Genomic DNA, 26,995 nt, shown 5'->3' with positions numbered 1-26,995 from the left:
GAGCCATTTTCTCCAGCCGTGGGCACACGCCCCAACCCCTCCATCCTTCCGCCTGCCCGCACACTGTCCCCCCTCCATACACCTCCACCGACACCCCCCCTGCAGCCAGACACCCCCCACCATCCTTCTGCACATCTGCCCCCCACCCCTCTCAGATCTGGGTCCATCCAACTCAACCTCCATCCCGTCGCCTCCCCACACCGTAAAACCACAAGGAAATCACCTGATACAATATTATGTCTGTGCAGTTTTTTCCTCTTTTATATATAAACAGAATTAATTTCCTACTTTCCAGCATTCAAACTCTGCAATTCAACTCAATCCACTTCTTTTTCCTTTTCTTTTCCTTAAATCTGATTCGCCTTTTTTTCTTTCCTTGATTCATTCATTCTTGCGTTCCGCGGGGACCAGGACAAAAAGGATACCCAATATTTCCAACTCCATCTGAAAGTCTTGCTTATCTTCTTTTTTTTATTTTTTATTTTTTTGCCGGTATATAAAAAAAACCCCAAAGCTAAAAGCTCGCTATTATCAATTTTTTTTTGGTTGGTTTTTGCGTATTTTTGTTTTTTTTTTAGAGCCATGCTTATTTAAAAAAAAAAAAAAAAAAAATAACCAAAAAGCCAAAAAAAAAGATCGTGCTTGGAGAAGAGAAATAAAGCCAAATTGAAGATCGTGCGAAAAGGGAACTGAAGAGATCTCCTGATTCTGACCCAAATATTGTGAGCTCGACCACTGAATTGTTGTTTTTAAAAAAAAAAAATTATATATAGGTATATATATGCAAAAAACCCTCCACAGAAAACAAGCCTTTAGTCGACCTTGGTAAATATTAAACTTTCCGGGCTCAAGTTATGATACAGACGACGTACCTCTATACAAATGCATTTGGAACTAAAAAATAAAATACAGATTAATTACAAAAAAAATAAAAGAGGGGAGCTGTTAGCTGTTCACTCCGACTTCCCTCTGTTCAAAACATAATTACAAGAGAAAGAGGGATGAAGAACAGATCAGACGAGTGGACACACGGGACAGCCACGGTTTTAGGAAGAGAACTGGCTAGCGATGTTGGGTGTCTCTACTTTTTCCGGCTGCCCGACAGGAGATGCCATGAGAGGGTTTTCGGAAACCCCCCCCTGGAAATCAGACCTCTTGGAAAAGGTAGCTGCGATTTGACAGTCAGGGAAAAAATAAAATAAGAGCTACCAACTCGCTAGCCACCTTTGGAAGGTCCGGTGGCCACATGGGTTATAACTGAATTGCTCAGCTGGTGAGACGCAAGGGGATTCGATCGAATCAGAGCCACATCGGCTGGCTAGAACTTGCCGAACTGGGCTAGTGATCTGGGATGGCCCCATTCCTGCCCCCTGAGTTGCTACATTTTCAAAGGGGTGTGATTTTTCAGAGGTTTGCTGCCGGCAGAGGAAAAATAAACCCCACTGAGTGTCCAAAATGGGGGGGCAGCCACAGAACCCCCCCCAACGCTGACTTCAGCCATGTAGCTACCTGCCTGAGAGAGACACGGGCAGCGGCTTGAACGGTAGGATCAGACGGGGAAGTGCCACTGTGATGCTACAACTTTAAGCCGGAAGGGGGAGGATTCGAACCCATGGCTGGGCTGGGGGAGGGCTGCTATCCTCTGTTAAAAACCTACTATAAAAAACGCAGTTTGTTTGCTTTAATCTTAATATTTCCTACGTGGGGGGGAGGGGGCAGGTGGGGCGGGGGACAGTGGCCGGTGGCGCTCAGAGGAGGGGGCAGGCAAAGCGGGGGCCGGCCGTGTGGCTGCCCCCCCACGTCGAGTTTGGCCGCGCGGCGTTAACACGGGGAGGTCTCTTTGCACCAGACAGAGGGCAGGAGGGATGGAAGGAGGCGGGGGCAGGGCGGAGATCCGGTGACGAGGAGGAGGAGGAGGAGAACGTGGACGTGGTGGTGGTGAAGAAGCGGTTACTGCCCCGGCGTGTCGCCCACCGTTTCGATGCCGTGCTGCTGCAGCTGTGCTCGGAGGAGGGCGTTCTCGTTCTTCAGCTCCTCGATCTGGGCAGGAGAGAGGGAAACGAACGAGTGAGACCTCGGCGCTGGGGGCGCTCTCCCCAGGCAGTCAGGGCTGCCCCAATGCGGTGCCAGGGGGCGCTGGGCTGCAGGGGGCGTGGTGGGGGCTCTCCCCTGGCAGTCAGGGCTGCCCCAATGCCGTGCTAGGGGCCTCAAGGCATTAAACATCCCAGGACTTCTCCTCGGCATCAGAGATGTTAATACTGGTTTCCTGGTCAAACTCCCATCATGCTGACGCTAAAACTTTCTGCTCCAGCTTCAACTGGGTTCGACATTCTCCCTGAACGTGGCACAATTTCTTATGTGGCGTTATGTGCCGCTGTTCCCCAGCTGCCTTGCCCCAGAGGTGGCTCCATCTCAGCGCAAGGCAATCCAGCCCGGGTGGCGTTATGTGCGGCTGTTCCCCTCTGCCCCACCCCAGAAGCAGCTGCAGCGATCCGTGTGTTAACAGCGCATTGGGATGCTTTGGCATGGAAAGGTACATGTGGGGAATGGACGGGGGGGGGGGGAGGGAGATATAAGGGGAAGGACAGACGGGGGGGGGGGGAAATGGGCGTCGCCCCGGCTACCTGTTGCCGTAGCAGCTCGTTGTCCATCTGCAGCCGCTCGGCCTCCTTGAAGGTCTCCTGCATGCGCTGGTTGGTCTGGCGCAGCTCCCGGATGTAGTCGCAGGCCTTGGACAGGATGCCGCCTTTGCTCTGCACGGACGGACAGGGGAATTCTTCAGCACAAAATGCACTGGAACCCCTCGCCCCAAATCACCGAACCCCCAACCCACCACCCCAGTTGTGCCCCCCAATCCCTCAGATCACCCCCAAAACCCACCACCGGCAACTGCCCCAGGTCCCCTAGAAATCCCCCCAGGACTCTGGAGCACCCTCCAACACCCACCCCCTTCACACACCCAATCGCCCCTGGAATCCCCTCAGTCATGTCCCCCTGAACTGCCCCCCACAACCTCAGAACGCTTCCCCACTGAATTCCTCCCTCCCACTCGCCTGCCCCACCCTCAATGCCCCCTCCCAGGACCCCTTCCACCGAATCCCCCACCACCTGCCTGGAACCCCCCCAGTTGTGCCCCCATGGAACTTCGCCCTCACCTCCAATCACCCCCCCATATCTTTGGAACACCTCCCCACTGACCCCCCCCCCCAAATCCCTAGAACCCCCCCCACCATGAAATCCCTCCCACCAAACGTTCCCCCCACCCAACAGCCTCCTCACCAATCTCCTCCCCATACACATCAGCCCCCCGCCAAAGGGGACCCGCCCTCCCCTGGCCAAGAGCAGCAGCAAAGGCAGAGAGTTTGGCCCACAGTGAGGTTTTTATCTGCTTTCTCCCCACTCTGCTGCCTCCTGCCTTCAAAACACAGCAGCAGGGTCTGGCCGGGGGCTCTGCGAACCCTAGGTTTGTTATTGTAGGGTCCTCTCAGGCCCCAGTGTCTCACTCTAAGGTCTTGTGGGAGCGCTGGGAAACTGTGTTATTGTAGGGTCTCCTGGTGATCACTCCGTTTCCACGTGCCGTTTTGTTATTGTAGGGTCTTTTGGAAGCAGTGGGGCGCCAAACGCACCGGTTTGTTATTGTAGGGTCTCTCACATGCACCAGGGCCCCTCGGCGGGGAGATGGATTTGCTGAGCAGATTGCTGATACCAGGGTGGATAAAAATCAATGATTTAAAAAAAAAAAAAAATTTTTTTTTAAATCGGATTTTTTTTATTTAAATCGGATTTTTTTGATAAAATGCTTTTTGAAGATAAAACCTATCTAAAGCTAGTTTGAATTAAGATACATTATAGCTCAAAGATATCTCATCATGGAATAGGGATTATAAATTCTAATTCTATAGTATGAGACAATATATTCGTGTAATGTTTAAAAAAAGTTTTATAAATGAGTTCCAATAGTTCATGGATTAGGGACCCAATTTTATGGGGTTCTGGGGGCTTCTGTATAGATTATTTAGGTTAATCTTTCTATCTACCCAATGGGACTCAGTGCTCAGTCTAGAACAGGGGTCTCAAACACGCGGCCTGGGGGCCGCATGCGGCCCGCGGGGTTGTTTTCTGCAGCCCGCGAGCTCCTCGCGGCCCCCCCCCAGCGTTTACCTAGAGCGGCTCGACGTGCACCGGGGGAAGGGCAGGCTCCCTGCCTGCCCTGCCCCTCCGGGAAGCGGCCGGACCGTGGGGAAGGGGGGGCACAGGGCTCTATGTGTTGATGTTGCTTCAGGCAGCACCCCCAGCAGCTCCCATTGGCCGCAGTTCCCCGTTCCCGGCCAATGGGAGCTGCTGGGGGTGGTGCCTGAAGCAACAACAACACACAGACCCGTGCCCCTCCTCCCCCAGGTTCCGGCCACTTTCCGGACCGCTGCGGGGACAGGCCGGCAGGTGGCTTGCTCTACCCCCAGTGCGTGTCGGGCCGGAGCCCGCCCCCCGAGCTCCTCCTGCAGCCCAACCCCCTGCTGTAACCCACACCCCAACTCCCTGCCCTGAGCCCCACACCCCTCCTGCCCTCCCTGGGGGCAAGAAGGGGGCAGAGTTGGGGTGGGGATTTCAGGGAAGGGGTTGGAATGGGGGCAGGGCCTCATGGAAGGGGTGGAGTGGGGGCGGGGCCAAGGGTGGCGGGGGGAGGTGTCAGTAATGCGGCCCTCGGCCAATGTACTAGTCCTCATGTGGCCCTCGTGGTCATTTGAGTTTGAGACCCCTGGTCTAGAAGGTACCATCAGAGATGCTTAGCTTTGCAGTTCTCAAAATGTGGATGTGTGTCTCCAGAGGTAACATGCTTGTTAACAGCAAAAATGTTTTTAAAATAAATAATAGATAGAGGTGAGAAATAGTTAAATAAAACATTTTAAATGTCTGTCTGGTGATGTTCTCCTCCTAACACAGCCTGGCAAGAAAATCCTCCAAATATTAATGATTAACCTGTTGAATTGGAGATAGTTCACCTCCCAATGACTTCATAAATATCTGCTTCAATTACCTTTGGTAAATGAAATAACCGAACAATCATTCATTTTCTGATATAGCTATAAAACTCATCTGAAAAGTTTTCAAAATAAATCACCTTTTAAAATGTATAGGGTGTGCCTTCTAAAAATGAAACTTACATCTCTCTCGGAGTTGTGAAGAATACGTATTAAGGTTATAACAACCAACGAGAACACACTTTTATGTAGAAATCCGTGATTAGATCAAGACTTCCTGACTAGTGATTTAAATCAATTTGATTTAAATCCAATCCACCCTGGCTGATACTGCCCGCAGTGAGTTTTCCCATGATCTCCACCCGGGCACCAGTACAGCCCAGTGCAGATGGGAAGGGGCAGGCTGTAATCCTTCATCCCGCCCTCCGCACTCCTGGGAGACCCTACAAAAACAAAAATCAGCACACAACCTTGGCCCCACGCCGCAACAGCGAGTGTGGCATCCTCCAAGAGACCCTACACAACAACAAACCCAGTGTCTGTGGAGACCCAGCGCTTTCAGGAGACCCTACAATAACAAACCATGCACAGAGACCTGACCCCAAGAGACCCTACAATAACCTGAGCACCCACCAAGCTACCCCACACCACCACCAAGCCAGGGCGTGGACACCCACAAGGGTCCCGAGCCCCCCTAAAATAAACAAACCGGTGAGCAGACTCAAAACATCATCTCCTCGCTTCCTCGTGGCCTGGTGGGAGCTGCCCCACACAGTTTGTTTCTGGTGTGTGTGTGTGTGTGTGTCAGTGTCCCCCAACGCAGGGAGCTCCCCACTCCAGTCTCAGCTGCCTTCCTGCTCCCCCCCCATGCTGTACCCTCCCAGCCCAGACCCTGCCCCTCACCGCGCCCGTCTTGCTGTTGTCAGTGTTGCAGTCTGGAATGATTTTTGATAGCTGGACAATCCAGTTGTTAATTTTGTCCCGCCTCCTCCTCTCCACTAGGGGGGTGAAAGAGAAACACACATGGTTAACGCACAGCGCCCCCAACTGGAGCCTCAGCCCAGCCACAGGGCAGGTTGCAGCAGGACCGGAGCTGATCGGAAAACGGGAGAGGGGGCCTGAAAATGAAAAAATAAAAAATAAAAAATGAGTTTTTGGCCAAAATTCTGAAAAGCTGCTGCAGGGCCTTCTGGGAGTTGTAGTCCGGGTGCATTCTGCTCCAAACCACCCCACAGACCCATCTCCCTGGCTGGATTACATCTCCCATAATACACCACGGTCTACCCTCTTGGTCAGAAGATGTAGAATGGTAGTTGCATGGCCATGGTGCATCATGGGAGATGTAGTCTCACCAGGGAGATCAACTCTGTGAGAAAAATGCCTGAGGCACCACAGTGCATCATGGGAGATGTAGTCTGACCAGCAGACATGAGGCCATGTGGTGGAATTTTAGTACAACTGGTAGAAAAAAAGACAACCTAAGACAGGATACTTTCTTTCTGAACAAACCTAAAAAGTTTTGTGAAATCGTACTGATTTGGACAAAATATTGTTTAAGAAAAATGTAGAAAAAAATCTTTCCAATGGAAGAGTTTAAATGGTTCCTTTTGAATTTGTTTATATTAAAAAATGTTTAAAACAGAAAATGGCCCATATTGACCCCCAAACGGCAGTTTAGAAATTTGTACGGCAAAACACATGTATGTTTTGGCTTTCTGACCAGACCGGGGATGAAAATTTTAACATCTCAACATTTTTTGCTGGATGGAAAGTCGGTTTTCAGACCAGCTCTACATTTCAGAATCTAGATATTCAATATTTCAGTTTTCGGCCAAACCACTGCAGTTTTCAGACTCTCAACAATTTCTGGTGTAAAAATCAGAATTTTCCACAGGAAGAAAATTTTCACTAAGTTCCGCTGCGCTGTAAACTCGATTTTCCATCAAACCCCCGTTCTAATAGAAAACCGACCCCAGTCGGGGTTTTCCATCAAACCCCAATCTGCCGACCCCAGTCGTGGTTGTTCAGGCTTGGATCCCCTTGTTAGATACATGTTGAGAGCACCCCTCTAAGAGCCTTTCAGAACCCCGATATCCCAGCCCTGAGATGATCTGCGCAGAGAGAATTTTTCCCTTGTTTTCTTCTCCATCAGCACACACCGGTCAGTTTCACATTCCCTCTCGTCATTTGCACTTCCAGGATGGATGGAGATTCCCAGACCCAGTGCGCTGCCCAGGGCAAGCTTCACGGGGGTATTAAGAGCGGATGGCCGAGACATCAGACCTCAGGGCCCTGTGGAGGGCCTGGAGATTATATTAAAAAAGAAGAGACATTTCTCACACGTGGCTGAGGACGTGTGTAGCTTCAGGGGGCGACGGGAGCCTGGCCAGACACATTCAGCCTATCGAGGATCTCAAGGGCACAAAGGGCCGTGTTTGGGAGGGGGAAACCCCAGGATCAGTGGGGTGAAACGGAGCCACGGGGCTGGAGACGGGACACGAGACCAGCGGGATCTCAGCCTGCCACCCACCTTCGTTGTGCTGGGCTCGCCGCCTCTCATCGCGGGGCGTCCGCGTCCCATCCATCTTCCTAGGGTGGCACCCAGAGAGAGGAGGGAGTTACAAGAAGGCAAATATATATATATCTATATCTCTGTCCTGACACCGAACCCCCATGCTGAGTCCAGGCCGTCCTGAGCTACTGACCTTTCGCTCTCCCTCCTCACACGCACTCAGGGCGTGCAGATCCAGCAGGGGGCAGTACGCATGTGCACGCACAATCCAGTTCCATCCAGCAGGGGGCAGCGGTCTCTCTCAGAGTGTCTAGACTCCGTTCCAAGCCCCCTTCCTGAGAGCCCGCCCCCAGTCATACACTCAGGCCTGGGACCCAACCCCCTTGGTCGCAGGCTGGCTCCTCTGCAGGGGTTTCTAATGGGGGACGCCAGGCCCAGGTGGGTTTGCCCGTGGCCGGCCGGCTCCTGGCGAGGTGCTGCTCGGTGAGGGGGAAGATCTGCTGGGCACACCCAGGCGGCAGGTGCTGGTACAGGGCTGCACCCAGCAAGGAGCCGGGAAACCCCGGAGGCTGGGGGGAGGGGGTTAGAGCAGCAGCTGGGGGAGGGGGAAGCTGGGCAGGATCCCAGGGGCCGAGAGAGGTGGACAGGACAGGGAGGGGAGCTGGGCGATCAGCGATCCACTACCCCTCCCCCAGCAACCAGCTCCCAGCCCCATGGGGGATCCCTCCCCACAGCTGAAGCTGGGCAAGTTGCAGGCGGATGGGAGCTTTTGGGGGCCCTCACCCCCACCCCAACTTCACGGGCTACGTACGGGGAGTACGGGTGGGTGCGGGGAGCGATGGTGCGTTGCGTCCCCGTCTGCAACACGTCTTGGGGGGTCATCATCACGTAGAACTGGCCTGTTGGGGAGACAGAGGGAGCGGTGAGACGGACCCAGAACTGGACTCCTGGGAGCCAGAAGGGGAGTGGGGTCTAGTGGGTTAGAGCGGGGGGTGGGGCTGGGAGCCAGGACTCCTGGGTTCTATCCCCAGCGCTGGGAGGGGAGTGGGGTCTAGTGGTTAGAGCGGGAACGGGGGGCTGGGAGCCAGGACTCCTGGGTTCTATCCCCAGCACTGGGAGGGGAGTGGGGTCTAGTGGGTTACAGCAGGGGGACTAGGAGCCAGGACTCCTGGGTTCTATCCCCAGCGCTGGGAGGGGAGTGGGGTCTAGTGGTTAGAGCAGGAAGGGGGGAGGCTGGGAGCCAGGACTCCTGGGTTCCATGAATACACGAATGGCTCGGCTTGAGCTGCCCTCTAGGTCACAGAAGGGGAAGGTGGGCTCCGCAGGTGGGTTAGATGCCTCGGGGTCTCGTTATCAGACCCCGGAACCGGCCGTGACGAGGGATTAACGAGGGGGGAATTAACAGCCTGATGATGACGCTATTCTGCTGGGATGCTGGTAATTTAAACAAGGTGGAAAAAATCAATCCGGGAGAGCCACTGGTGCCCAAATTTCAATCCTTTGCTGCCCCTCTGCCGCTCCCCGGAGAGTCACCCCGACCTTCTCTGTGTCGGGCTGCGGAGGGTTTAAAGGGGAAGAGGAAATCGTTGGGGCTCGGGCCTGTTTCGGGGTGGTTCTTTGCAGAGCTGGGAATACAGCCCCCAGCCCCCACTACAAATACCTGGCGCAATTCATATTAAGGATTGAGGATGAGACGCTCTAGCCACGTGCTCAGGATTGGGCTCCTGGACTCACATGACTGCGGCAGAACCTCAGTGTTCATGAAAAGGAGTTTCTGATCCTCGGGGGGGGAGGGGAGCTCCAAAGTGTGAGTGAGAGAAACTGACACCTGCCTGAGTCTGCCGGGAGCCTGAGCCCGTCGCTGGGAGAGGGGGGAGCTGCCCCCAGCGTGACAGACACAGCGACGCTGCCTGAGTTTGCCGAGAGCCTGAGCCCGTCGCTGGGAGAGGGGGGAGCTGCCCCCAGTGTGACAGACACAGCGACGCTGCCTGAGTTTGCCGAGAGCCTGAGCCCGTTGCTGGGAGAGGGGGGGAGCTGCTGGGTGCGACTGACGCACCGATGCTGCCTGGGTCTCCAGAGAGCCCCACACCTGTCCCCCTCCGTCTCCCAAAATGCCTTCCCACTTCAGCTAACCCTTTCTAGACCTTCCCTTTATATAAAGCAGGGAAGAGATATTCCAGGTCAGCCAAGCCATCCTCCCAGCATGCTTTGTGGATGACGCAGCGCCAGCCCTGAACCAGGGCGGCCAAACCTCCACCGGGCGAGGCGTGACTTTACCTCCCCGGAAATAGGAACTATCCAGCCGCGCGCCCAGCTGCAGGGCAGAGAAGGCCTGAGTCTTAGGAGCAAACAGACCCGGCGACTCTTCCCGTCCCCCACTCAAGGCTTGCTAGCCCCGGTGAAAGCAGGGGCGGGGGGGGGGGGGAGGGGCTCTCACCTCCAGCCTGTGCCAGCGACTGATCTGTGGTCTGAACTGACACGGCCGTGGCATCCCCCACCGTGGAGGCGGGGAAATACGCGAAGCGGGCCTCCCCGCTGACTGCGTCTGCGGCCGGGCTCCCGCCATTGCTGAACGGGTTCTGGATCACAGCCTGAGGAAGAGAAGAGGGCACTGGTTAGCGCGGGGGAGGGGAGCGAGTCCGGACTCCTGGGTTCTATCCCCGGCTCTCGGAGGGGAATGGGGCCTAGTCCGATATCCTTCCCCACCCTCTGATCAGACCAAGGAACCCATGCAGCCTGGTGTCCTGTCTCCAGCACTGGCCAGAACCAGCTGCTTCAAAGGCACCCCCTAGTGGTCAATGATGGAACGGCCTGCCTCCGAGATAGATTTCCTCCTGACCCCACCACCAGCTGGAGATCGCTGCCCTGAAGCCCAGACCCACGGCTCAGTCACCCTCTTCTGCCCCAGTGTGGTCAATAAGATCCAGCCTGCGAGATGCGGGGAAGCCAGGAGGGGCACTGTGCTGCAGGGGGCGGGGTGGGGGGCTCTCCCCTGGCAGCCAGGGCTGGCCCCGATGCCCCAGCGCAGCGCTAGGGGGCGCTGTGCTGCAGGGGGCGGGATGGGGCTCTCCCCTGGCAGTCAGGGCTGGCCCCGATGCCCCTGGGTGGCACTAGGGGGTGCTGTGCTGCAGGGGGTGGGGTGGGGGGCTCTCCCCTGGCAGCCAGGGCTGGCCCCGATGCCGCAGCGCTAGGGGGCGCTGTGCTACAGGGTGGGGGCTCTCCACTGGCTGTCAGGGCTGGCCCCGATGCCCCAGCGCGGTGCTAGGGGGTGCTGTGCTACAGGGTGGGGGCTCTCCACTGGCTGTCAGGGCTGGCCCAAAGGACTGAAGCCGAGGGTCTTTTAGAAAGAGATCTAGATTTCAGGACATCCAGGTGATAAAGATTCCACCAGGTCCCTTGGGACAGTCATGCGAAGGGTTAATTCTCTCCCGGTTAAAAATATCTGCCCCTTATTTCCAGCCTGAATTAATCCGGCTTCACCTGCCAGCTCCCGCTTTGCCTGTCCCGGCTGAGCTAACCAGCCCTCCACTCCCCGAAATCTCCTCCCCAGGGAGACGCTGACCGACCGGGATCCAGTCCCCTCTGAGCCGCCTCTGGAGAAACTCCACAGATCCAGCTCCTTCCGCAGGTTTTCCAGCCCTCGGATCGTCCCCGTCGCTCTTTTCTGACCCCTCCCCGATTTCCTGACGTCCTGTTTGATGTGCATCCCCCCAGAGCTGGGCGCAGACTCCAGTCATGGCGTCCCCCATGCTGTATCCAGAGGGGACCCACCTCCCGGCTCCCACTCGCTCTTCACCAGCTTCTCCAGCCCAGCGGCGTGCTCGCCCTCTTAGCCACGGCATTGCCCGGGGAGCTCATGGGCCGTTGGTGCCCCAGGACTCCTGGGTCCTTCCCAGAGCGGCTGCTCTCCAGGGCCCAGCCCCGCACCCTGTGAGCGTGACCCACGTTCTTTGTCACGCTCGCTAGAGGGTCACACACGTCGTTGCTTACACAGGCTAAGACCCAACTTTTTAAGGCTTTTCAGGAAAAAACAAAACACAGGGCCATTTTATGGTTAGACAACGAATAACCAGCATCGTACCCCCGAGCTCTCCTCTAGTGCTTGAACTCTCCGGGTGGAACCGCTTCCCGCAGGCGGCCAGCACCGTTATCCTCATGTCGCAGATGGGGAAACTGAGGCACAGAGTGACGCGATTTGGCCACCGTTACCCGACACACAAGCCGGGAACAATCCAGCGCTCTACCCAACAGGCCAGACTGCCTTTTACAGGCTTGTGATGGGACACGTCCTCATCCCACCCACGCCAATTCGGTGCAGCGGCAGAGCCCGGGCGCCCTGGGGAAGGGCAGATTAAAAAGGAGAAGCTGGCCACAGAGCCGGGGGGGACGTTTGCCCAAGAGGAGAGGCTGCTGGAGACACTACGGAGCGAGGCAGAGACTAGCCCTCCCTTCCCACCCACACCAGAGGGGCTCCGGCCGTCTGCTCTCCTCCCGTCTCCACAGCTGGAGCAGGCATTAGACTCCTACAGCTAGTCCAGAAGAGGGTCCCGTGTAAACACTGTTCTGGACTCAAATCGCTTTCACTCCACAACCTCCCGGGGAACTAGTCTGCTCACTTGTCCTGTGCAGATAAGTCCTAAGATGGGGGCGAAGGCCAGGACGATCATGAGCCCCAGTGCTGGCCCAGAACCCCCCGGTGCCAGGCGCTGTACAAAGACAGAACAGACGGCCCCTGTCCCAAGCGGCTGACAATCCAGACGGCGGAGCCTGCATTTGGCTGCATTAGAAAGGCACCTTGTTTTGCTCCTTGGGGCCCGCGCCCCGAGCTGCCTGGTGCAGCTAACAGCCACAGCCGCATGCGACGGCCTGGCCCTGAGCACATCCGAGCGAGTGCACATTCACGGAGAACAAAGACGCCCCCGCAACGTCAGGCTAAAAATAAACAACGAGGCACAAGGGGGGGGGGGGGGTGTTGGGTTCCTAACCCAAGAGCACCTCCAGCTCCCCGAGACAGGGAAAGGATGGTGGGGAAGTGCTGGCTGGGAACACAGGACATCTGGGTTCTTCCCAGGTCAGATGGGGACTGAACTCTTCATGGCAGGGCCTGTGTCTGGCTGTGTCTGGGCAGCGCCCGGCACGACAGGGCCCTGACCTCAGCTGGGGCAGGGACTGTCTCTCGTTGTGTGTCTGGGCAGCGCCTGGCACGACGGGGCCGAGCCCAGCTGGGCCCGTGGACACTCCCACAATACACCGAATACCATCCACTCTTGCGGTGTGATTTGTAATTAACTCCACACAAGCTCTCTGCTAAGCCCGTGGGGAAGAACTCATCTGAGCTTCCCCAAAGGGGCAGCACGGCGGGAGGCCACTGGCCTGAGTCTCAGGCCTCCAGAGCTCCATTTCTGGCCCTGCCACCGGCCTGCTGGGTGACCCCATGGCCAGTCACCTCACCGTTCCGTGCCTCAGTTTCCCCAATCTCTCCAACGGGGCCGGTGATACTGGGCTCCTGTGCAAAGCCCTTGGAGACCTATGGAGGAAGAAGGCACTAGAAGGGCCAGCTACTGTTCATTCCCCAGCCCCGAACCCAGGTGAAGCCCGTCCCCCACCTGAGCGACAGCCTGCTGGCCCCCGGCGAAGGCTGCTGTCGAGACCACGCTGACGGCTCCCGTCGCATCCGTCTGTCCATCCAGCTGACTGTCTGTCACCTGGACCACTCTGTATGTCACCTGGGAGGAGCGGGAGAGAGGAAAGATCATTTGGGATAGAGAAATGTAAACAGAACCCACAGACAGCACAGCGCCCCCTAGTGCCACACTGGGGCATCGGGCCAGCCCTCTCTGCCAGGGGAGAGACCCCCCACCCCACCCCCTGCAGCACAGCGCCCCCTAGTGCCACACTGGGGCATTGGGGCCAGCCCTGACTGCCAGGGGAGAGACCCCCACCCCGCTCCCTGCAGCACAGTGCCCCCTAGTGCCACCCTGGGGCATCAGGCCAGCCCTGACTGCCAGGGGAGAGCCCCCACCCCGCCCCCTGCAGCACAGCGCCCCCTAGTGCCACACTGGGGCATCGGGCCAGCCCTGACTGCCAGGGGAGAGCCCCCACCCCGCTCCCTGCAGCACAGCGCCCCCTAGCGCCTCTCACCTGTCCTCCATTGTTCTCTGTGCGGAACTGGTACTGGATATTGTGGTCTGTGAAGGCTGCTTGCTGGACACTAGCAATAGCCACTGCTGTCTGCTCATCGGCGTTCGTGACGTCCCCTGGAAGCCAGGAGAGATCAGTCACTCACCGGGTCCCACCGGGGGAGGGGGGGAGGGCTCTGGGGAGGCAGCTTGACCCATGGAGTCAGAGCTGGGCGGGGGAGGCTGGGAGCCAGGACTCCTGGGGTTCTATCCCCAGCTCTGGGAGGGGCGTGGGGTCTAGTGGCTAGAGCAGGGGAGGACGTCAGGGCTGCACGAGTCCCACCCCGCTGGTTTAAAAGGACCAAGCAGGAGCTCCAAGCGCCCACCGACGCAGCACCTGGCCGGCTACAGGGCCCCCTGCCTCGCCTCACCTTCCTGCAGCTCGACTCCTTCTTCAACTTCTTGTCCTTTCTCGTGGCTGGAAGACAGAAGGAGACAACACCCAGCATGAGCCGATTCGGCCGGTGCGCTAGTGTCTAAAGTTGGGGATAGAACCCTGGAGTCCTGGCTCCCAGTCCCCCCTGCTCTAAACACTAGACCCCGCTCTCCTCCCGGAGCCAGGGAGAGAACCCAGGAGTCCTGGCTCCCATCCCCCCCCCCCCCTCCAACCACTAGACCCCACTCCCCTCCCGGAGCCAGGGATACAGCCCTGGAGTCCTGGCTGCCAGCCCCCCTTGCTCTAACCACTAGACCCTGTTCCCCTCCCAGAGCCAGGGATAAAACCCAGGAGTCCTGGCTCCCAGCCCCCCCTGCTCTAATCACTAGCCTCCACTCCCCTCCCGGAGCCAGGGATAGAACCCAGGAGTCCTGGCTCCCAGCCCCACCTGCTCTAACCCACCAGACTCCACTTCCCTTTCCCTGCTCTCCAAGAGGACGCCAGATGGATGAGAACCCCCACGTAGCTACTCTTGCTAGAAGAGGCTGTAATTCGCGTTGTGACTGTTTGCCATGCAATGTGGATCTCAGCCCCTCAGCATGTGAAGACCAGGCAGAACTCTGCCAGGGGGGTAACACACATCGGACAACCAATGCCACCAAGCTACCGGATTTCATAGAAACCCAACACCGCCCAGGACCCAGCTGACAATGTTGTAACCTCTTTCCCTGCACCCAGTTCACTGCTGGAGAAGTCCCTCACTCTCCAAGGACACAGGGAGTACTGGAAAGAGCTATTCGTTCCCCCACATCCTCCCCCCTTACATTTTAATCTACTACAGGATTCCCCTTGTCTTCCTGTCCCACATTCTGCAGCGCTGCTGTGTGCTGCTGAAGTGCCTCACCCCAGAAGCAGCTAAGGAACTAGAGTGGGAGCTGTGTTTGAATCCTGGCTCTAGCTGACTCCCTGCCCCAGCTGAGATTGGGGGAGACAGAGGGAGAGGTGAGACGGACCCAGAACTGAACTCCTGGAAACCAGGACTCCTGGGTTCTATCCCCAGTGCTGGGAAGGGAGTGGGGTCTAGTGGGTTAGAGCGGGGGGGCTGGGAGCCAGGACTCCTGGGTTCTATCCCCGGCTCTGGGAAGGGAGTGGGGTCTAGTGGTTAGCTGGGGCAGGGATCGTCTCTCACGGTGTGTCTGTGCAGTGACTGACAACAGCCCCCGTCGGTCCTACCATAAACACAAACAAAGGATCCTGAAATCCAACCCAGGTATTTCCCAGAAGCTTCTCGCTACAATGCATGTGGCGACGTACTCGCCTCAGCTTTCCCGCAGACGAAGGCTCAAGACAGCTGCGTTCCGAAACAGGCTTCATGCCGGGCGGTATTAGAACGGGTTGAAATCTAATCCTCCCCGCTGGCTGGGAGAGATAATGCCCACACCCTCTCTGGATGCCAGCGTGGTATGCAACTGCCCAGAGACGCTCCCGCCTGGATGAGCAGAGCGCAGGCTGCAGGGAGACTAACACAGCCGCTCACACCATCGGTCAATTTCCTTTCCACCCGCTCAGTTTCTGGTGTGCCTGCTAGCCATGAAACACCACCGCACCGCCCATCCCCTTTCCAACACAGGGCCACGATGATCAGATGAAGGCGCCTGGCGACGTGGCTGCCTAGTGCTACGATGGGCTCAGAATTTGTACACGCAGTATTTAAAGCTTTGTTTTTGTAGGGTCTTTCCTGACTTGGTGACCCTGGGTTTTCCCCACCCCCAGTAAGTAACCACCACATTTCTTGCCCTGGTAAGCCTGGCAAATGAGTGACTGTCACTCCCTAGTGGCTAGATCAGGCATAGCGGTTTGAGTCAGTGAATTCCTCTGCACTGCTGGATCTGGTTGTTCCGGTCACTCGGAAGGCGTTTACGCTTTTAGATCCCCTGGTTGTATCCCTGCAGAGGATCGAAGCGGGGGATGGGACGTTACGCACTGATTAATGCCCTCGTGAAGCGTATCACGCTATGAAATGCACTGCACAGGTCAGCCTGCAAAAGGGCCCCAAACGGGACGCACGTCTGGGCACCGGCTCTGATCCAGGAACAAACTGGCTCAGGGAATGGTGCCTCAGCGCCCATCTGGCCCCAGAGCCGGGGGGCTGGCTGGCTCAGTGAGGCAGGGAATTGGACATGGGCCCTTTCCCCTCGAGAGGGTGCCGACTCCAATCAACTTGCAGCTGGTAAGGGCTGGCTATGGGCGGGGGGTAGAAACCGGGGAACGGGATAGATATAGAACCTATTTGAAATAATCCTAATAATAAAAGAGCCAGATTCTGATCTCATGCACTTCAGGGGGAAGTTGGGTGACTATGCGGCTCAGTGCAGGGGGCCCTGGGCAATATTCCCTGGCCTGGGCTACCCAGGAACTCAGACCAGATGGTTGAGTGGCCCCGCCCGGCCTTGAAATTGACGAAAGCCATGGTGAAATCAGCGGAGTTATTTCACAGACACACAGGACTAGGGGGCGGTACAAAGACCCCCCCAATGCCCTCCCGCCAACAGATCCCTTCCCCGAGGGAGTAACGATCGCTCACACAGGCCTCCCTGCGCAGCCCGGACAGCCCAGGAACTGCTACGAAGCGTGGCTACCGCTGCCCCTGGAGACTTTTCCCCCAAGGACAGTCCACTGGGCAGACAGGCCTGTTCCTCCAGCCCAGCAGAGCCAGTGAGACACGCCACCTCTCTCATCCACCGGCGACTTACCGCAGACACCCGGGTGGAACCTTTCACGGGGCTAAGGTGCTGGGCTAAGACCCCATTCCCAGGCCTGCCACTTGCTCCATTAGACCTCGGTGCCTCAGTTTCCCCCATCGGCAGAATGGGGAACACACCTCCCTGGCTTGGAAGGATACATTTGGGAGTGGCTCAAGTACGAGAGACTAAAGGAGAATCAAGTCCCAGAAAGGGGGCTGCCCCCCCAAAAGTCAATTTGTTGGTAAACCCTGAAATACTGTTATTTGAAAATGTAATTGCAGTGCCCCATAGGAATTGTAGTTCTGGCACCACATTCTCCTGGATACGCTGGACTACATCTCCCATCATGCACCAGGCTTCCCTCCTTAGATTAGAAGCTCTCTGGGCAGCGACTGTCTCTCCCTGCATGTCTAGGCAGGGCCTAGCACAACAGAACCGATCCCAGCTGGGGCAGGGCCTGTCTCTGGCTGTGTCTGGGCAGCGCCTGGCACGACGGGGCCCTGATCTCAGCTGGGGCAGGGCCTGTCTCTCGCTGTGTCTGGACAGCGCCTGGCACAACGGGGCCCTGATCTCAGCTGGGGCAGGGCCTGTCTCTCGCTGTGTCTGGACAGCGCCTGGCACGACGGGGCCCTGATCTCAGCTGGGGCAGGGTCTGTCTCTCACTGTGTCTGGGCAGCGCCTGGCACAACGGGGTCCTGATCTCAGCTGGGCCAGGGACTGGCTGCTTCAGTAACCATGGAACTTGATCACTAGCAGGGTTAATTAAAGCTGCGGCGGTGGGGAGAGCCCCCCAGATCTCCACAGCACCCAGTGTTGCCAGCTGGGCCCTGGAGCGGCACCGTTACCAGGCTCTGGGACCTATTCACCTCTGGGCGCAGTTAGTTCCAGCTGCAGTGACCCCTCTACTCTGACAACAGCCAGATGTGTCAGCATCTCGCCCCCTGTTGCACAGCGCCTCCTGGGGCACTGGGGCCAGGCCTGACTGCCACAGGGGAGAGACCCCCCCACCCCGCCCCCTGCAGCACCGTGCCCCCTGGTGCCACCCTGGGGCATTGGGGCCAGCTCTGACTGCCAGGGGAGAGCCCCCACCCCTCCTCCTGCTGCACAGCGCCCCCTGGTGCCACCCTGGGGCATTGGAGCCAGCCCTGACTGCCAGGGGAGAGCCCCATCCCACCCCCTGCAGTACAGCGCCCGCTAGCACCCCCCTGGGGCATTGGGGGTCAGCACCATTCAACGCTATGTCATTTCACCTCCCAATGTGAAATCTTTTCCCCGAAGGTCTCCAAGACGACCAGACTCCGCAGCACCCAAACCTTTGCCAGCCACTCGGGCACAGAGCAGGTGCCACTCAATGGCTTTAACAGCACCCAGGCCCCCGCCCCGAGTTCTCGCCTTGCCAGCGATCACCAGGGCAGAGTTGCCCGCCGCTGCCTCGCCTCATTTCCACCCAAGGAGGACCCAGCCCCAGGGAGTCTCCGTTGTGCCGTCTGTGAAATGGGGAGGATGCTGACCTCCTGGGCAAAGTGCTTTGAGATCATGGATGGGACGCGCTAGACGAGAGCTGGGGATTAGTCCAAGGGCTAAAGACCAGCTCCGGTCCCAGGCGCGGACTCCGTGAGAAAAAATAGGGGGTCTCAGCACCCACAGGGCTGCTGCTCTGGTGGTCCTGGGGCTGGCTGCCAATCAGCTGTTCAGCTGCTGGCCCTGCCCCCCCAGCTGTTCAGCTGCTGGCCCTGCCCCCCCAGCTGTTGAGCAGGGCTGCCCTGCCACTGGCTCCTCTAAAGCAGGAGGGGGCAGAAAAGAGCGAGGGTGGGAGGATCTCAGGGGAGCAGCAGGGGCGGGGCCTCAGGAGAAGGGGCGGAGCCAGTGTGGGGCACCCACACCGACAGGACCAATAATGTCCCTGGCTCTGGAGAATATTAACCCAAGTTTCCTTCCAGATGCCCCTCAATTCCTGGCTTGCGATACCCTCCTCTATAGGCTTAGCAAGAGTGAGGGCTGGAGAATTTTATCTGCTGCCTTATAGGGGGGGGGGGGGGGGGGGCTGAGAGGCTGGGGAGGAGAATGGGGTGGGGAGGGGCGTCCAGATGAGAAGCAGCAAGGTCACAGTTACTCGGGAGCCCTCAGCAGGGACTGGAGCTCTGACACCCAGGATGGGCCCCGCGTTCCCTGGCCCCTCTGCCCTTGATCTCCGGGGGGCGGGGGTCTCAGACATGGACACAGATCACAGGCAACGCATCACACAGACCCCTCAAGGTGTGAATGGCCTCTTCACAGTCTGCCAGATACAGGGCCAGGCCCCTAGCTGGTCAGCCGCAGCTCCCCCGGAGTCAATGGGGCCAGACCCCAGCTGGGGTCAATGGGCCGCAGCTCCCCCAGAGTCAATGGGGCCAGACCCCAGCTGGGGTCAATAGGCCGCAGCTCCCCCAGAGTCAATGGGGCCAGACCCCAGCTGGGGTCAATGGGCCGCAGCTCCCCCAGAGTCAATGGGGCCAGACCCCAGCTAGGGTCAATCAGCCGCAGCACCCCCGGAGTCACTGGGGCCAGACCCCAGCTGGGGTCAATGGGCCGCAGCTCCCCCGGAGTCTATGGGGCCAGATCCCAGCTGGGGTCAATGGGCTGTCACTCCGTTGGAGTCCATTGAGCTGGCCCAGAGGGTACACCCCTCCCCCCACCCCCGCACACTTATAGCAACACCCTCCCGTCCCTGGGGTGCCCCCAACTGCAGGACACGGATATGTAGCTCGAGCCTCCCAACTCCCTCCCCTCCATGAGGACCCCGGTCTGCCCCCCCCCCTGCACTGCAGGGGGCTCCCTGCTGCCCCCCCAGATCTCCCACATCCCCCAACTCAGGTGGATCCTAGAATCCTTCCCACCCCACTCCCCTCAGCCCACCCCTTTCTCCTCCCCTCCTTTTTTATCTCTGCTCCTCCCCCTCCTAACGCCTCCCACCCCACTCCCCTTGGCACAGAGGATCACCAGAAGATGCCCCCTAACCGCACCCTCTCCCACTTCCAGCACATCAGCCTCCTCCTTGCACACAGCCCACTTCTTCCTCCTAGACATCAAATACCCATGAGCTTCTGCAGTCTCTTTCGGCCCCTCCACCGGCTATGGCCCCATCTCATCTACATCCGCGCCCCACTGCCCCGCTCCCCAAGTCATCTAGAGCCCGGGCTGGGGGGTGGGGAATCCTGGGAGCTAATTACTTGGTGGGGTGAACTCCCCCTGCCATCCCATCCCCACCGCGCATAGATCACAGAACGCTTCTACCCCCCAACGCTAACAAGAGCCCTCTCCCTCCCTGACCCACTTCCCCAGTCCTCTCCTCCGCCCCCCATGACACCAATTCCCTTAGCTCACAGACCCCTTGAGCTCCCTCCTCCCCCACCAGCTCCCTCAGACCCCACGTGCTCCCCTCTTCTTGTCTCACCCCCCCATCACTTGTGAGATCCCAGGCCCTGTCTGTGCCCCACTCAGTCCTGTCATCAGCTCACCCCAGCCCAGCCCCCACTCCTGTGTCTGCCCCCCCAACACAAATCCACTCATATCACAGCCCCAGCTCCCTCCCATATGGTCCCCCAACCCACCCATCCCCTTCCTGACACCAGCTCACTCTGACCCCCTTTGTCCGTCTCCCCCACACCCCAACTCCAGGCACAAGTCACACAGATCGCAGGACCCCTTCCCCGCCTTTCCCCCCCGGCACACACTCCCTGCCCCCCCCCGTCACAGCCCCCTCATCTTTCCAAACACTCCCTGCCCCACAGACCACAGGACCCCCAACTCTTCCCCTCCCCCAGGTGTCAGCCCCCTCCAACTCTGCCCCCTCTCTCTCCCCACCAGCCACTCAAGGCCCCTCCTCCTTTCCTTCTCCCTCCCCCACACGACAACAAGCCTCCTGGGCTCCCAGCCCCCCGCCTTCTGCCCCCGACCCCTTTTCCCCTCCTTCTCTCTCTGCCTCGTCCTCCATTTTGTGCTCCCCCTCTCCGCGCCGCTGCTGCTGCAGGAGGATCATGGCTGGCTCCCTCCCCTCCCCCACCCTGCCCCTCCGCAGGCCCAGCGAGGGGGTGGGAAGGAATCAGGCCCCCCAGGAAAGGGGTGGGGAATTTCCTCCCGTCTTCCCCTTACCTGGGAGCAGCGGAGGCGGTGGCTGTGTCCAGGCCGGGATCCAGCATGTCCATGGGGGGAGAGGGGGAAGGGGGGGAGGGGAAGGGGGGAAGGAGAGGGGTGGGGAGGCCCCTCAGCACCAGGCCGGGGCGGGGGGGAGGGAAGGAGAAGAGGGAGAGGAAGGGGGGCGGGTGAGTTTAAATCTCACGCCGGATGGAGGCAGAGGGGACGCGGAGGAGACACGGGAGCCGAGGCGCTGATCACGGGGACAAACACTCGGGTCATGTGAGGAGGAGAGCGAGAGCGATCCTCTCCCCCCCTCCCCTTCCCTTCCCCCTCTTCCCCTCCCTTCTTCCCCAGCTGGGAGCCCGGGACACGTGAGGGGGGAGCCGGCGGAGCCGCCGATCGAGCGCGGCCTGGACCCCGGGGAAGCGTCGCGGGCGGCGGCGGCAGCAGCGGATGGAACGTTGCAACAATCCGGGGAGGAGGGTGGGGGAGGGGATAGAACGTTGCGACGATCGGGGGGAGGGAAGGAGAGCGAGGGGGGAGGGGTGGAACGTTGCGAGCGGGTGGAACCTTGGGGAGCCCCCGGGCCGAACGTGGCGAGCGGCCGGCAGGGAGGGGGCGGAAGGAAGGTTGGGGATCCCCCCTCCCTCTCCCCACCAGATGGAACGTTGCAGCTATCTCGAGGGAGGGGACAGAACGTTGCGACGGTCGAGGGCTCGGGGCGGGCTGGAACGTGGCCAGCCCAGCTCGAGATCGGGAGCGGATGGAACGTTGCTGGGGAGCCCCGGATCGAACGTTGCTGCCGGCCGGGGTGGATGGGTGGGGCGGTGGATGAAGGGTTGAGAGCCCCTGATGGAACGTGGGGACGATGTACGCGGTGCGGGGAGGGGAACAGAACGTTGGCCGAGGGGCGGGAGGGAGGCTGGGGGTGCTGGGAACCCGCCGGAGCGGGGGGTGGGGGTGGAACGTCGGGAACCCCGCTGGAACGTCGAGACAACCTAGGTGGGGGCGGGAATAGAACGTTGCGACGATCGGGGTGGGGGTGGCTGGCGGAAGGAACGTTGCGGATGGAATATTCCCCCGATCGAACGTTACAGCAAGGGCGGAAGGAGGAGACAGAAGGTTGCGACGATCCGTGGCAGACGGGGGGGGGGGAGGGCGTGGAACGTTGGGAGCCCCCAGTGGAACCCTGCGACAATCCAGTGGTGTCGGGAGGGCGGGGATAGAACCTTGCAACATGGTGGCGGCGGGAGAGACCCACGGGGATCGAGGGCTCACAACCTGCCCCCTCTCCCCCCGCACCTGCGCCATCGCTCAAGCGGGCCGGCAGCCGCTGCTGGGAGAGTGAGCCCCCCCCCCCCCCCCAACAGGAGGGGAAAGGGATCAGTGCGTGTTTCACCGGGCTTTGCCCCCCACCCTGGGCCTATCCCGCTGCACCTGGCAGCGCGGCTGCCTCCTGGTGGTCAGGCCTGATCCCAATGCCCCAGTGCGGTGCTAGGGGGCGCTGTGCTGCAAGGAATGGAGTGGGGGTGCTCTCCCAGGGCAATCAGTGGCCCCAATGCATCAGCGCTAGGGGGTGCTGTGCTGTCAATCGGAGCTGGACCCAGTGCCCCAGTGTGGCACTAGGGGGTGCTGTGCTGTGGGGGGCTCTCCCCTGGCAGTCAGGGCTGGCCCCGATGCCGCCCCAGGGCAGTGATGGGGGTACTGTGCTGCAGGGAATGCAGTGGGGGGGGCTCTCCCAGGACAGTCAGTGCTGGCCCCAATGCCTCAGTGCTGGGGGTGCCGTGCTACTGCGAGTGGGGTGAGAGCTCTCCCCTGGCAGCCAGGGCTGGACCCAGTGCTCCAGTGTGGCACTAGGGGGCGCTGTGCTGCAGGGGGTGGGAGCTCTCCCCGGGCAGTCAGGGCTGGGCCCGGTGCCCCAGCATGGTGTGGGAGTGTTGTGGATCCACGCTTTGGGATACCTTTTTCCTGTTAGCTCTACCTCTCCAGCTAAACTTCAGCATGAATTACTCCATCCTCCTTCTCCAAAGCCTCCTGGATCAAGCTGTCTTCACTTCCTGTCCTAAACGGCTGTGTCTTTTTCACTTTGCCGTGTTAAAGTCATCTATACAAGCCCCCTATTACAGATTTACCTGTGAGAGCTCCCAGCACTCGCTACCTTTCCAAGCAAACCACCCAGCTCAAATGGTTTGATTCTTCCAGGACATATTTCCAAACCAGCTCCCAACAGATTCTCGTTCCCATCCTGCTTTTCAGATCCCTTTGGAAACAAAGAAGATGATCTGACAATTTACGTGGCTGCAAAACCACAGCATAACAAGAACCAGTGGCCGGACGTTAAAGCCAGACAAATTCCAGCTGGAAATGAGGCACTGGTTTTTCTCCCTGAGGGTGATTGACTATTGAAACAAACTGCCCGGGGAAGTGTTGGTTACTCCTTTCCATGGCTTCCAATCAAGACTGGATGCCTTTCGAGATGTTATTGGACTCGGGGCAGGGGGACCAGGGTGAACTCACGTCTGGGTTACAAGGGAGACAGACTAAATGATGTAATGGTCCCTTCTGCTGCTGGAGTGTCTGAAGTCGAATTTTGAAAATGCATGTGATTTACAATTTTTGTGGCTGCATCATCAAAACGTTTACTGAATGTCTCCTGCCTCCTGTGAGGTGGGGAAATACTAGCCCACTTTTATAGGTGGGGAAACTGAGGCAAAAAAGAGATGCTGTGTTTTGCCAGGCTCACCCAGGGAGTCTTAGAGCCAGGAATTGATCCCCACTCCAGCCACCAGGCCAGCTTTCCCCAGTGACCCCCTGTGGTCACTCTCAGCTGAGAGGCCAATGATTGAAGAGGCTGAGACGGATGGTCTGGCTCATCCCAGGTCAGGCATGAGGCAATTGCAGGGGAAGATTGCCTTGGGACTTGGGCGTTCTGGGTTTGATTCCCAGCTCTGCTAGAAACGTTGGCAAGTCACCTCATTTGTGCCTTAGTTTCCCCCTCTCTAAAATGAGAATAATTTTGCCTTTGTCTAGACAGATTGTAAGCTCTTTGGAGAGGGTCTCTCGCTCTCTGTCTGGGCAGCGCCTGGCACAACAGGGCTCTGATCCCAGCTGGGGCAGGGCCTGTCTCTGTCTGGGCAGCGCCTGGCGCAACAGGGCCCAGATCTCAGCTGGGGCAGGGCCTGTCTCTCGCTGTGTCTGGGCAGCACCTGCCACAACGGCTCTGATCCCAGCTGGGGCAGGGCCTGTCTCTGGGCAGCGCCTGGCGCAACAGGGTCCTGACTTCAGCTGGGGTTTCCAGCAATATATAAACAGTAACAGTTTTGCCCTATGCCGGCCCTGTGTTAGAGATTCTGTCCTGGGCTCTTAACCCCAGTACTTCTGATCAACTAGTATATTTCCCTGTTTGCAATATGCAATATTGATACTTTCCAACAGCCACTACGTTTGCTCATTTAAAAGAAAACAGAAGAAATCAAATATCTCTGTGGAGCAATTGTTTCCTGGTCGCTCAGGGTGATAAACGTGGCTATTTATACCTGACGTGCTGCGGGTCAGTGATCACTGTGCTAAATGTGCTTTTCAACAACTCTGCCCGGTCCGGGGCAGGGGTTTAAGGCACTGGAGATCTGGGCCTCAGACCTTCAGGTCAAACTATCACGGCCCTTTGAACTGAGGGATCAGTGGCACAGCTCCCCCTGCAGAGGGCGCTCTGGGGATCAGCCTGGATTGGGGTGTCTCTCCATCCACCTACCTAGGAGTTAACTGCAGACCAGTGGGCCATACCTTAGATCAGAGCCATGGGCCCATCTGCCCTGGGATCCTCCCTGCCAGCCTGGATCGGACCAACAGCTCAGCTTTTGGACCATGCTCCTGTGCTGGGGAGCCACTTTTAAGGGGAGCATTGGGGGCACCCACTGACCAAACAGTGCCACTCCGTCACAGCCTTGCCCTTGTAACTACTAGAGCTCCCTCTGCTGCCAAATAGAACCCAGGCGTCCTGATTCCCAGCCCCCAAGGTTGTCCACTAGATATTAGCCACAAGTGGGGCTAGAACCCAGGAATCCTGACTCCGAGGCCCCCCGCTGCTCAAACCACTAGACCCTCCTACCCACGCAGTCCCTGCCCTCAAAAGCTCCCAATCCAGGATAACTGCTGGGAGCACATGGGCGTGATGAGCTGTGGTCTCAGCTGCCCACGCATTGGCAAGGCTTTTGAGGGTATCGTGGCAAAGGACAGTTGTGCACCCTCCCCTCGTGGAGCTGTCAAACCATCTGCTCTCCTCCAGCCTTGGCGTTCAAGGTTTTTCGTTAATCTGTCTAAATCCCTCTGTGTGTTATTTGCTGGTTTGTGCTGGCTGCTGGATTTGTGGCTTTAGCGAGGGGTGGAATTGCCTCCTGCCTGGGCTTGTCTTACTGGCCCCTGAGCATCAGTGACCCAAACAGCCGTGGAGGGAAGGCAGAAGCCAAAGTACACGCTGAGGCAGCGAGAACCCAGGAATCTTGGGGCTCAGTAACATCGACTTGCTGCGCTAACCCCCTAGACTCTGCTCCCCTCCCAGAGCTGGGAAGAGAACCCAGGCGTCCTGACTCCCAACCCTCAGCCACTGGATCCTACTCCCCTCCCAGAGCTGGGAAGAGAACCCAGGCGTCCTGACTCCCAACCCTCAGCCACTGGATCCTACTCCCCTCCCAGAGCTGGGAAGGGAACCCAGGCATCCTGACTCCCAACCCTCAGCCACTGGATCCTACTCCCCTCCCAGAGCTGGGAAGAGAACCCAGGCGTCCTGACTCCCAACCCTCAGCCACTGGATCCTACTCCCCTCCCAGAGCTGGGAAGGGAACCCAGGCATCCTGACTCCCAACCCTCAGCCACTGGATCCTACTCCCCTCCCAGAGCTGGGAAGAGAACCCAGGCGTCCTGACTCCCAACCCTCAGCCACTGGATCCTACTCCCCTCCCAGAGCTGGGAAGAGAACCCAGGCGTCCTGACTCCCAACCCTCAGCCACTGGATCCTACTCCCCTCCCAGAACTGGGAAGAGAACCCAGGCGTCCTGACTCCCAACCCTCAGCCACTGGATCCTACTCCCCTCCCAGAGCTGGGAAGAGAACCCAGGCGTCCTGACTCCCAACCCTCAGCCACTGGATCCTACTCCCCTCCCAGAGCTGGGAAGAGAACCCAGGCGTCCTGACTCCCAACCCTCAGCCACTGGATCCTACTCCCCTCCCAGAGCTGGGAAGAGAACCCAGGCGTCCTGACTCCCAACCCTCAGCCACTGGATCCTACTCCCCTCCCAGAGCTGGGAAGAGAACCCAGGCGTCCTGACTCCCAACCCTCAGCCACTGGATCCTACTCCCCTCCCAGAGCTGGGAAGAGAACCCAGGCGTCCTGACTCCCAACCCTCAGCCACTGGATCCTACTCCCCTCCCAGAGCTGGGAAGGGAACCCAGGCGTCCTGACTCCCAACCCTCAGCCACTGGATCCTACTCCCCTCCCAGAGCTGGGAAGAGAACCCAGGCGTCCTGACTCCCAACCCTCAGCCACTGGATCCTACTCCCCTCCCAGAGCTGGGAAGGGAACCCAGGCGTCCTGACTCCCAACCCTCAGCCACTGGATCCTACTCCCCTCCCAGAGCTGGGAAGAGAACCAGGCGTCCTGACTCCCAACCCTCAGCCACTGGATCCTACTCCCCTCCCAGAGCTGGGAAGGGAACCCAGGCGTCCTGACTCCCAACCCTCAGCCACTGGATCCTACTCCCCTCCCAGAGCTCGGAAGAGAACCCAGGCGTCCTGACTCCCAACCTTCAGCCACTGGATCCTACTCCCCTCCCAGAGCTGGGAAGAGAACCCAGGCGTCCTGACTCCCAACCCTCAGCCACTGGATCCTACTCCCCTCCCGGAGCTGGGAAGGGAACCCAGGCGTCCTGACTCCCAACCCTCAGCCACTGGATCCTACTCCCCTCCCAGAGCTGGGAAGAGAACCCAGGCGTCCTGACTCCCAACCCTCAGCCACTGGATCCTACTCCCCTCCCAGAGCTGGGAAGAGAACCCAGGCGTCCTGACTCCCAACCCTCAGCCACTGGATCCTACTC

The 26,995-nt window shown here is 58.7% G+C and overlaps 1 protein-coding gene across 1 annotated transcript; it reads right to left on the bottom strand.

The window, feature by feature from the left end:
* Nucleotides 1-238: 238 nt before the first annotated feature.
* On the bottom strand, nt 239-20,996 carry USF2 (upstream transcription factor 2, c-fos interacting). The gene is made up of 10 exons (XM_065420041.1): nt 20,922-20,996; nt 14,042-14,088; nt 13,633-13,748; nt 13,098-13,217; nt 9,929-10,082; nt 8,303-8,390; nt 7,510-7,568; nt 5,883-5,977; nt 2,625-2,753; nt 239-2,040 (listed from the first exon to the last, which is right to left on the bottom strand). Exons 1-10 carry the CDS (start codon nt 20,972-20,974, stop codon nt 1,951-1,953), a joined length of 951 nt encoding a protein of 316 aa, XP_065276113.1. The 5' UTR covers nt 20,975-20,996; the 3' UTR covers nt 239-1,950.
* Nucleotides 20,997-26,995: the final 5,999 nt, after the last annotated feature.

Source organism: Emys orbicularis, chromosome 20 (assembly GCF_028017835.1).
Source record: "Emys orbicularis isolate rEmyOrb1 chromosome 20, rEmyOrb1.hap1, whole genome shotgun sequence".
NCBI classification, from domain to species: domain Eukaryota; kingdom Metazoa; phylum Chordata; order Testudines; family Emydidae; genus Emys; species Emys orbicularis.
This window is presented reverse-complemented; position numbering and strand designations above follow the sequence as displayed.

What these genes read in the sequence shown, in the direction of transcription:
- USF2 (XM_065420041.1), bottom strand. Translation starts at nt 20,974, where the DNA reads ATGGACATGCTGGATCCCGGCCTGGACACAGCCACCGCCTCCGCTGCT. An exon ending in AGGAGTCGAGCTGCAGGAAG is followed by an intron (nt 13,749 to 14,041) that starts GTGAGGCGAGGC and finishes CCTGGCTTCCAG; the next exon opens with GGGACGTCACGAACGCCGAT. An exon ending in GCGAGCCCAGCACAACGAAG is followed by an intron (nt 5,978 to 7,509) that starts GTGGGTGGCAGG and finishes TCACCCCCCTAG; the next exon opens with TGGAGAGGAGGAGGCGGGAC.